A 10,950-nucleotide genomic window follows, 5' to 3' on the forward strand; every position below is an offset into this window, starting at 1 on the left:
TCCACCACCGCACTCCCTGTTACACACCACACCTCTCGCGCACACTCGCCGTTCGCACACTTCCTTAACACACCTCGCGCACCGTCTTGCGCACTCTCCCTCGGTACGTACTCCGTACCACTCATGGGGGTGCACTCTTGCATCCACCCACTCACGCGCTTCAATGGGCTCCCCCACACCCGCACCACAACCAACCCAGGTGTGCTTTCTCGCACACTCGCCGTCCATCCCAAACGTGCATCCTCGCACCCGCTCCTCCACCAACTCACTCTCCGGGTCACTCTCAGCCTCGCACGTACACTCCGTATCGCTCTCACTCTCTGTGTCACACTCCGTACACTCTGACGTGCATTCCACGCTCGCACTCGGTTTTACTCCCACACTTTATAACACGCTCATTCCCCGATGCACGCTTTTTTTCCACAAGCGCGCCATTCTTTCGTACACCACGCCCCTCGGACCTCCCACAAACGCCCGGGTGCCATATCGACCCCAATCGCGCAACAATTCTCTTCGCGCCAAACACTCTGCCGAAAAACCTCTTAGCACCATATACAGCGCGACTCACCTTTGGGATCCTCTTCTCCACGCGCACCTGCAAATCTTTATAAGGATTAGCAAGTACGGCATCAGGATGTGAACACGGACTTTGCACATAATCCATTCCTTCCTCCAATTCCCGGACTACCTCCGTCGTCTTTTCAATTTCAACAATACCCATTATTTCTTTATTCACCTCGACGACCGTTGGCTTTAATAAAATTCCCTCTACCTCAGCGGTCGCCGGCTTTTCCATACCCCGGGTCGCGATGTCTACCCCAGTCCAGTTACCTGTGCTTTTCTCCACTTCGCTCAACCAGCGCTTCTCGACCCGCTTTACCTCGTCGTGCACCCTTGGGACCCTCTCGCCCAACATGCGATCCATGGTCTCCCCACATTTTTGTGCGCTCTCCCCACATTTTTGTATGCGGTCACCCATTCTGTCCCCAACTTTACCGATTCGCTCCAATTTGCTTCCTAGCCCCCCGATTCGATTTCCCATATTACCTAACCCGTCTCTCAATTGCTCACTGGTACCCCTCGCTTCGTCCCTCATTGCTCCCATTTGGCCTTCCATTGCTCCAATTTGGCCTCCCAATCGCTGCCCCATTCTATCCATTTTTGCATCCAGTTGGGTCAGGAATAATCTGAGGTCAAACCCGATTTGCACAGCGTCCCCAGCCGCCACCGCGGACTCGACCTCCGCGCCGCCGCCATTTTGTGCACCCCCAACCTCGTGCGCGAGGGCGCCATCTTGTGCACCTGCAACCCCCGCAACCACATCCTCCTTGCTCTCCTCCTCTCTCTCCCCCATATACATTTCCCTGGGGTCCTGGGTCGACTCTACCCCCCCCCCCCCTTCTAACTCACCCACCGGCATCCGATCGCCTTGACTATCCATGGCATGATTTTAAAATTTAGTGGTGTTAAATAAAAAAAATTTTACCACTCGTAATTTGAGTGCGCTAAGCGCACTTCAGGTCCGAATCCCACTCCTGACTCCAATTGTTGCGGATCTCACCGTCGGCCCCTTTTCCCTTACCAAGGGGGGATTAATCCCCTTGTCTGCGACTGACCGACGTGAGTCCTGAAGCTGCCCAGTTCCCTCCAGAGAGGCAGGTGTGCAACCTCGTTCGAGACCGCGAACGATGTTATTTGCCGAGCGGATTATGAGCCGCGGCTCGAACCATTAGCAATACTACACCCGATCCTAAACGTTGGCCAAATCGTGCCACAGGTATTCAATGGGGAAATCACAAAGACGACCGGACAAGCATGAAGAAGAAGACGAAGGTAGGAAATAACAGGATTTATTAACCAATTACTATTTACACAATCAAAGAAACCGAAGGAGATGGAAAGATACGAAAATAATTTACAGAAGAAGAAGAAGACAGTGCAATCTACTTATCTATACAGTCTTACTTAAACCCCAGGATAACACGGACGAACAGACGACAGTCAGACTTACACGGGGATGATGACAGGAATGGCAGGAGGTTCGTTCTTCTGGCGAGGTTCCGTTCCGACCCACGACTCTCTCTCTCTCTCTCTGTCGGTGACACTGGGATTCTCCTCTCCAGTACGTCGAACCCAGCTCCAGCCTCGAACCCAGCTCAGCAGCACGCACCCCGCTCTCGTACCAGTTCTCGTACCAGCCCAGGAGCAGGTCCTCTCGCATGTCCTCTCTTTTCGCACCCATATATAAAGCGGGGTCGTGACACGCCCTCGGCCGTTTGGGTACCGCCCCCGTGCTCTGTTTTGTGGCCTTATATGGCAATGCCACGGGCTTGTTACCTTATTTGGGTATGGAGCTGAACAGTCCCGCGGCCACGGGCTTGTAGCCTTACTTGGGCATGGAGCTGAACAGCCCCGCCCCCCCCCCCCCGTGGCGAACCATGGGCTTGTAGCCTTACTTGGGCATGGAGCTGAACAGCCCCACCCCCGTGGCGCGCCATGGGCTTGTCTCTTCTCGGCGACCCCGCCCTTCTTGTCCAAACAGAGCACGGAGCACATATTCACTATGACGGCGAAAGCCGCTTCCAAACCAGGGCCAGTTGAGAGGGCGCGCACCCCACGCTTGTCCAGCGGTTTTGCACAGAGAGGGAGAGTTTGGCTGGGAAATGCAATCCTTGAAGGGGACCTATCTTATGTAATTTGGTGCAATGCAGTCAATTAATGGGAAACAGCCTTAAACTAATACACATAATAAGGAAATAACTATTTAGAAGGGTATATGATTTTCTACGTGCATGCGATGGATTAACTAAGGGGACGACCTTTGATCTTTACACTTAACGGAGGTATTTACAAGGATCATTACACTATTTACAGAGGGTGATATTTACAACAATTACAGGATTCTCAAATCCGCAACAATATGAACCAAGACAGGGCGGTATTATCAGCTTTGCAAGTTACACTGTACTACAGGTTTTCTCATAGGTTCATGATAATTTGGAGAGTGGATGGAGGTCCCAATACCATTTATGTGTCATCAAGTCTCATAGGTTAGCAATACATGAAACTCCTATTAGCCAAAAATTCTGAATTCTAAACACCAGTTTCATTCTGACTCCTATCAGCTGTTATCAGTAATAGTAAGGGAAACATATGAAAATCTGTTAACTAAATTGTTACCAAAATATTTCTTCACCAATATGTTTGTAAAGGTGTGTAATAACATGTGTTAAAATGTTGAAGGTCAACTCCCGTGGGAAACCCAGAAAAAAAGGTGTTGAATTCGGGTACCGAAAAATTATTTTCGAGAATTTTTATTTTTTTTTATCGGCCCTTAAGTAACTTATGAGGGGTCAAATAAGGGTTTTTCATGATTCTGAGTTGATTGTTAACATTTATATTTCACCACAGGCACTCCTTTGTGGAAAAATAATTTCTAAATATATCTCATTTTCTACTTTGCAGGACATGGAGTCTAGCAATATGGATGAAGACGTTACTCCACCTGTGCTCAATTGCTTCATCTGTGCACGCTCGGATACACCAGCTGAAAGGCTCATACAGGCAACTCCAAAGGGATACTCAACTTTATTGAAACAAGCAGAAACTGTCGAAAATGTTACTGTTGTGGAACGTATGAAGGAGGCTCAAAAGGAAGGAAAACTGAGGTACCACCAGAAGTGTAAAAATGATCTGTACAACAACTTTGTTGCAACCACCAAGAAGTCAGCTCAAGCATCAAAGGCAGAGAAAGAGTCATCAAAGTTGAAGAGAAGACGCACTACTTGTGAGTTCAGTTCATCAACTGGCTGCAGTTCTAGAAGATCACAGTCAGTTGACCTCCTGTATAAGGATGTATGCATTCTTTGCAACCAACCAGCCCAGCTCTACAAAAATAATCCAGCACAAGCTAGAAAGAAATACAGAGTGCCAGATAATTTGACTGCAGATACACTGAAGGCAAGCTTGCGGAAGACAGCACGGAGTCGCGGGGATGACTGGGGCACTGAAGTCACTGGACGCCTGGAAGGGATCAACGACTTGGTAGCAGAAGAAACACTGTACCATTTGCGATGCAAACTTATGTTTGCGAGAGGTGACAGTTTGTCCAAGACTGATGAGGAAGGAAAAAGGAAGAGAGGACAGAGGAGTATTGATGAGGAGCGAGAGGCAGTTTTTATTGAATTCTGCAAATGGTTAGACTCAGAATTAGAGCATGGGGTAATGAACATGGACCAAGTCCATGAAAAGCTGCAGGAGTTTGATCAGTCACCAGAGAAGAGCCTTTCTTATTCAAAGCATTGGCTAAAGATAAAACTTCTAGAGAAATACGAAGACACCTTGTATTTCACAACACAGGAAAGAAGGGCAGATGTACTCTGTCTCAAAGATGGCACCGACAATATTCTGCGAGCGCATCATGCTAATCTTGACCATGGAGATGAGAAGACTCAGATCATAAAGACGGCACTCAAGTTCATATCCAATGATATTGCCTTGATTGATTTAGGTCCAAAGTCATACCCCACCACACACAGTATGACTGACATCGATAGTCAGCTGACACTTGTTCCTGCAAGCCTTCAGATGTTCTTGAGATCGATTGTCAAGACAGACGAAAGAGTTGCCGTTTGGGGGCAGAATTTTATTAAGGCCTGTCGACCTCGGTCTGGAGTATTGCCACACCAAATGGGGCTTGCCATACAACTTGATCATAGATTTGGGTCAAAATGGATGCTCAACAAGTTCCACCGGCTGGGATACACTGAGTCTTACACGGAGACACAAAACTACAAATACTGCTTCCTTAATAGTAGGAGTGGAGATGATGTTCCAGATACTTCTGGCACTCTTGACACCATTGTGGAGGAAACCGATGAACAGATCAATGATGAGGTTGCGGTTGATGCTGCGCTTGAGGATCAATCAGTGATGACAGCCAAAGTGCCAGCCAGTGAAAGTGAATTGTCAAGTAATGATCAGGTGGTCTTTATGGAGGTTGGGGAAACAAACAATGCAGTCACTCAGTTTGTTGGAGACAATATAGATTTAAACATTGTCTCTATTCACGGAAACACTCCCTTTCACTCAATGGGTTGGATCGAAGTCACCTCTCCGGCACCACCTTTGCCAGATCCACAGACAACAGCAGCTTTCCCCCGGGTGAAGTTGAAGGCACTCGACAAAGCTAAGATCCTGAGAGGAACTGAAGTAAAGATTATTCCATTTACGAACAGGAAACAGATAGGAACGAACGCGATCATGTTTCTCCCCCTCGCTGAGCTTTCCTCCTCCCTGGCTCATGATCAGCCACTCCTCACTCCAGGTGACACACTCTGGGCAGCGGGGTGGGTGATCAAAGCCAACGATCCTGAGTTCCCACACTCCAACTGGAATGGCTGGATGAAGAGAATCCATGCTAATGATGCAAAGCAGAGCACACAGATCGAGTACCAGAGACTCTACCTTCAACAGAGGGTGCAGCTGCACAACATTCACTCCGTGCCTACCTGCAGACCCGGGACTGGATCCTTCTACAGAGCATGTCTCTGAACCCCAGTGACTATGGATGGACAATAGGTGTGCATGGGTATGAGCCAGTTCCAACACTGGACCCCACGGCTCCTGAGGAGCTATTGCAGTTCACGAGCTGTAATTGTCATGGAGATTGCAGCAACCGGCGATGCAGCTGCAAGAAGAATGGGGTCACGTGCATCTCGGCCTGTGGAGTCTGTAATGGCATTACATGCAGAAACTGCAGTCATGATGTTGTTGAGTCTGAAGAAGACATAGACAATGACTGTTGAAACTTCTGACATTGTGAATGAGAAATAACTCTTGAGTATTATATATGTATGTGAAATAAAAGCTACTTTGTGTGTAAATGTAAAAGTGAAAATATAAATGTTAACAATCAACTCAGAATCATGAAAAACCCTTATTTGACCCCTCATAAGTTGCTTAAGGGCCGATTAAAAAAAATAAAAATTCTCGAAAATAATTTTTCGGTACCCGAATTCAACAGCTTTTTTTCTGGGTTTCCCACGGGAGTTGAACTTCAACATTTTAACACATGTTATTACACACCTTTACAAACATATTGGTGAAGAAATTTTTTGGTAACAATTTAGTTAACAGATTTGTGAAATATCTCATAAAATGCCCTTACTATAAAGTACAATGTTAAATAAGAAAAACACTGCACCCTGCCACCTTCACTTTCCGAAGGCCAGTTACCATGAGCTTGCTTAATGCCCTGAATCAATTACTGATCGCATCTACACACATTGGGAATCTCAATAAACAACGGAGCCTCTTGTGTAACCTTGGCCAAGGCAGTGTGATCAGTCACCTCTACGGTGTGTGTAGATACATTTATACAGCAGCTTGGCAATGCAAAGGAAGGATCATTTCTTATGCTTTACCACAGACATTTGTTCAGCTTCAACTATTGTTTCAAGTGAGTTTTACTGTTTTGGACTTGGTTTTAATGCTGTTTTGATTTTAATTTGTAACTATCTTTGGTACTGTGTTTAGTCATGGTTTAGTCATGCTTAGTTTAAATTTATAGAGTTTTATTTTTGTTACTGCATTTGACATAATATTTCGTGGTTTGGTTTAGCTGTGCTGATTCCATTCGTGGGTTTCGTTGTTTAAAGTTCTCAAATCGTTCTTTTCTGGCAATATTGTTGTTTTTTTTTTTGTTTTTGAGGTTACTTATATACCATTGTCCCTCTTATTTCTTCCTCGCGTAATTCGATCCTCAGATGTTGAGTCTTGAGCGAGTTCCCCCAGCATTTAGTTTTATTTGGTCTATTTAAGTGTTCCATTTTTCTGGGTGGAACAATACTCTTCCCAATATTTTAGAATTGTGTACATAATTTTGTCGGTGAACTTGCAGGCAGTGGCATAAATTGTCTGTTCACACCTCGTTCACTCATGATCAGGTAAGGGAGAATATGTTGAAAAGTGCTCCATCCCAAACCAGTCTGTACCAACCCAGGCAATAGCCACTAGTTTAGGCAATAGATACACCCACAACGATTTATGACAGTGGTACCGACATTGCTGACCGTTAAACAACTAATCAGGTATGCATCGTTCAGGTGGGCTTAGTTCATTCCATTCAACTAAAATTCAATTACAAAATTGATATAATAGCTTTGTAATAACCATAAACTATATAATGTGTGCTTTGTTCTCTTTTAGGCAACAGACACAACCAAGATGGATGATGACAGCCCTAACAACATTGCTGATGGTGAACAATCTAATCAGGTATGCATCCTTGTTGAAGTGGAGGTGTACCATGACCAATGACCATGATAATCACGAAGCACCTAATTATTTAGCCATCAATGTTCTTCCACAAAGCAAACTCTGTTTATTCATTTTAATTAAAATTCGCCAACACATAAATTTAGGGCCTGCTACAAACCCATAACCTAATACTTTGTTCTATTCTAGGCTGCAGACACACCCACGATGGATGAGGGCAGCTCAACCGACATTGATAATCGTGAAGCCGATCTGGTGTGCATCATTTGTAAAGCAAGTCAAGATGAATCACTGAAGATATTCGTGGACAGAACGTGGGGTGCATTCAAGAGGGCGGCAGAGTTTAGACTTGCACTGAAGTCGGATCGCTATATAGATACAACTACAGAAGTCAATATGCAGCAACAAGCAGGTAATGCAAAGTACCACTCTAAATGCTACAGAAATTACACTGCTGTGAAAAGGCCATCAACAAATTCACAAAGCGACTCTCCCTCAAATCAACCAAAGACTCGGCGCAGAAGTTCGATGCCACCATCGGATGCGAAAGGTTTCTTGAAGGGCTCCTGCATCTTTTGTCCTGTACTGCGTAAAACCATCAACCGTAAGGTGGAGCCATTGTCAGATTGTCTTACAAAAGACGGTTGTGATAGCATATTTGCAGCAGCTCCAAGAAGTAGCAACGAGCGGGTCAAAGCTTTAGTCCATAGTGAAGTTGACCTGATCGCCAAAGAAGCCCAATATCACAAGTCATGCCGTCGGGAATTTTTCAAAGAAGTTGAGGGGGCTGTTCCAAAGAATGAAGACGTTTCGAATAGGCGACTGCATTCTACTACCTTCGGAACAATATCAGCTCTAATCGAGATGGAAGTCATTGGCAATCGCAAGGCAATGCTGTCTACTTCGATTCTTGAATTATACAAGTCTGAATTTCTAAGTGCAGGTGGGACACCAGACGAGATTGAAAGCTACACGGCACAGGCGTTGATAAAGAAGATAAAGGACAAATTTGGGGACAAAATTTCAGTATCTATGTATGACCATCGAAAAGGAAATTTTGTATACAGTTCCAGTATGTCTGATGCTGATGCTAGAGCAAGCCTCCATAAGGATGATGAGAAGCACGTCCATGTGATTCGCACTGCGGCACTTCATCTTCGAGCTGCAATACAGGCAATGCCCAAATCTATAACACCGACTCCAACATCTGTAGAGACACTCAAGTCATGTTCACCTGACCTGCCAGGAGAAATGTTGCTGTTTTACAAAACACTCCTTTGTGGCCTTCGTGAACCTTCAGGTGTTGATAACAGAGAAGCAGTGAATAGAAAAGTGATAGGCATGTCATCAGATGCAGTGTATAACACATCAAGGGTACCGTGCGGCCTTGGAAACACACATTACTTGGATTGGGATTGGGGACTTTAACTGGTTCCAAATTGATCCTTCGTATCTTGAATCGTCTTGGTCACTCCCTGAGTTACGATGAAGTCAAGGCATTGGAGACGGAGTTCGCATTTTCGGTTGAGGCAAATGATCGAGATGCTCCTGATGGTGTAGACCTGAATCCTAACCAAGGCACAGGGCTCGCATGGGATAATTATGACGTTAACATGGATACTATTGATGGAAAAGATACCCTCCATGCTACGGTTGGGATCTGCTACCAGAACATGCAGGATGCCACCAACACAAATGAACCGGATGACGTAAAGAACGGGTGCTATACCCCAGACTGGTTCTTGGGACCTGCCCTGCCAGATTATCTTTTCCAGGAAGGGGAACAAGAGGAGGACAGTATAAAGGATCTCGAGAGTGACCAACAAGATATTGCTAATATGTCTGACGATGATTCAAATTCCGAAAATGCTTGGAGTGATGACTCGGAAAGTGAAACAGAGATCTAACCCTCTCAAGAATCATAAGGATTTTCTGATAGTGATCTACTCATTGGATGCATTAAGCATATATATTGTAAATTCTGTTGGAAGTCATGTAAAATAGATTTCACGTGGTATGTTAAATCTAGCCCAAATTTTGGGACCCTTTTGGGGGGGAGGGGGGGATCCGGCAGGCCTTATGTGGCAGACAATCGATAGATATATTGTACTTAATAGTAGATTGTAATTGATCATTTTGACTTGGTTGTATATTATGTGGTAGCTCCAATGTTTAATCCAGCCCAAATTTTGGGACCCTTTGAGGGTGGTCTGGGGGGGCCTATGCAGAGCCAAATTTGTCTGGCGGTGGTCACTCTGTGCTCTGTGAGATGTACCTGTTGATTTCCACTTGGTTTCATGTGGTACCCCCAATGTTTGATCCAGCCCATTATTTGGCCCCCCCCTCTTTGGGCCCCAGGGGCCCCACGCAGCAGGGGGTCCCCGGCAGACATCCATATCTGAATATGTTAGGTTACACAATAAATGTTTCTGTACTCGGATATTGGTACCTTGTTCGTTTGACCAAAATGCTCTGGGCTGCCGGCCTATAAAGGGGAGGGGGAGGGGGGTGGGGGGGGGGGGGGGGGGGGGGAGAGGATAAACTATTGGTATAATGTGTCCAATAAATAACTTGTTCAGAATTCGTCCTGCCAATAACACCAAAAGGAATCGTTTGGTGCATTGGATGAACAGACTCCGTTTTGTCCAAGTTTTCATTCCAACAAATCGCTACATTGTTTATTTTATTGTTAATGTTCTTGGTTAACAATTCATCTGTTTATATTTTATAATGTACAATAATAATTTTTTTTATCTGAACAAAATAAGAAAATTATTTTTTCAAAGTTTTATTTTTATTCCTTAATTGTCACTGTTTAATATGTGATATTGATTTTGAACATTGATGGAGTTTTTCATGCTTCTTGAGAACTGTGTTGAACAAATAAATTTATCTTGAGAGTAATTCCGTGTACCTCTGAACTGGCAGATTTATGAGTGATGGTTGAAATGTTAATAATATGCATCAAAACATCCTTGTATTCAGAAACTCCTGCCAAAAAGGATGATGGGAGAGGAAGGGAAGGCTGTAGAACAACCTCAACTAAAACGGCACTCGGTAGAGTGCACACCTCCGCCAGACTGAACAGTTTATGTTTTGTATCCACTGACAGGCCAGATCTGTATTCGGACCTGAACCAAAATCTAATCAGCTTGTTCTTGTCACTTACCCAACTCATCAACCAAGTTTAGTTATCATAAGTCATCCACAACCTTTTAACATATCATGCTATATTTTGTTTTTGGCCTTATCACTCAATGGTGAAGAATCACTTGGATATTAAAAATATTATCGGATCCAGATACGGATTTTAATCAAAATTTAATCGATTCGTCCTTGCCACACATCTATCCTGTCTACCTAGTTTTGTCCAAATCGGTCAATAACGTTTTGAGATACAGTGCCTTCAGTTTTTTCACATTTTGTTGTGTTTCTGCCTAAATTAAAAATGGATTATATTGAGATTTTTTCTCACTGATCGACACAATACCTCATAAATGTTTATTTTTTTTGGAAATTCGGACCAAATAATTAAAAATTTAATCCAGAAATATCTCATTTAGATAAGTATTCAACCCCCTGAGTAAATACTTTGAAGAAGCGCCTTTGGCAGCGATTACAGCTTTGAGTCTTCTTGGCTATGTCTATCAGCTTTTCACATCTGGAATTGGG

The 10,950-nt window shown here is 44.5% G+C and overlaps 1 protein-coding gene across 1 annotated transcript; it reads left to right on the forward strand.

The window, feature by feature from the left end:
• Positions 1 to 7,182: 7,182 nt before the first annotated feature.
• Positions 7,183 to 9,314, forward strand: LOC144892001 (uncharacterized). Its single transcript, XM_078777157.1, has 2 exons — positions 7,183 to 7,278; positions 7,468 to 9,314. Exons 1-2 carry the CDS (start codon positions 7,228 to 7,230, stop codon positions 8,704 to 8,706), a joined length of 1,290 nt encoding a protein of 429 aa, XP_078633283.1. The 5' UTR covers positions 7,183 to 7,227; the 3' UTR covers positions 8,707 to 9,314.
• Positions 9,315 to 10,950: the final 1,636 nt, after the last annotated feature.

Source organism: Myxine glutinosa, chromosome 5, assembly GCF_964187855.1.
Source record: "Myxine glutinosa chromosome 5, kmMyxGlut1.1, whole genome shotgun sequence".
NCBI classification, from domain to species: Eukaryota; Metazoa; Chordata; class Myxini; order Myxiniformes; family Myxinidae; genus Myxine; species Myxine glutinosa.

Coding starts and splice junctions, on each gene's coding strand:
- LOC144892001 (XM_078777157.1), top strand. CDS start 7,228: ATGGATGATGACAGCCCTAACAACATTGCTGATGGTGAACAATCTAAT. Junction 7,279..7,467: donor ATGGTGAACAATCTAATCAG/GTATGCATCCTT, acceptor GTTCTATTCTAG/GCTGCAGACACACCCACGAT.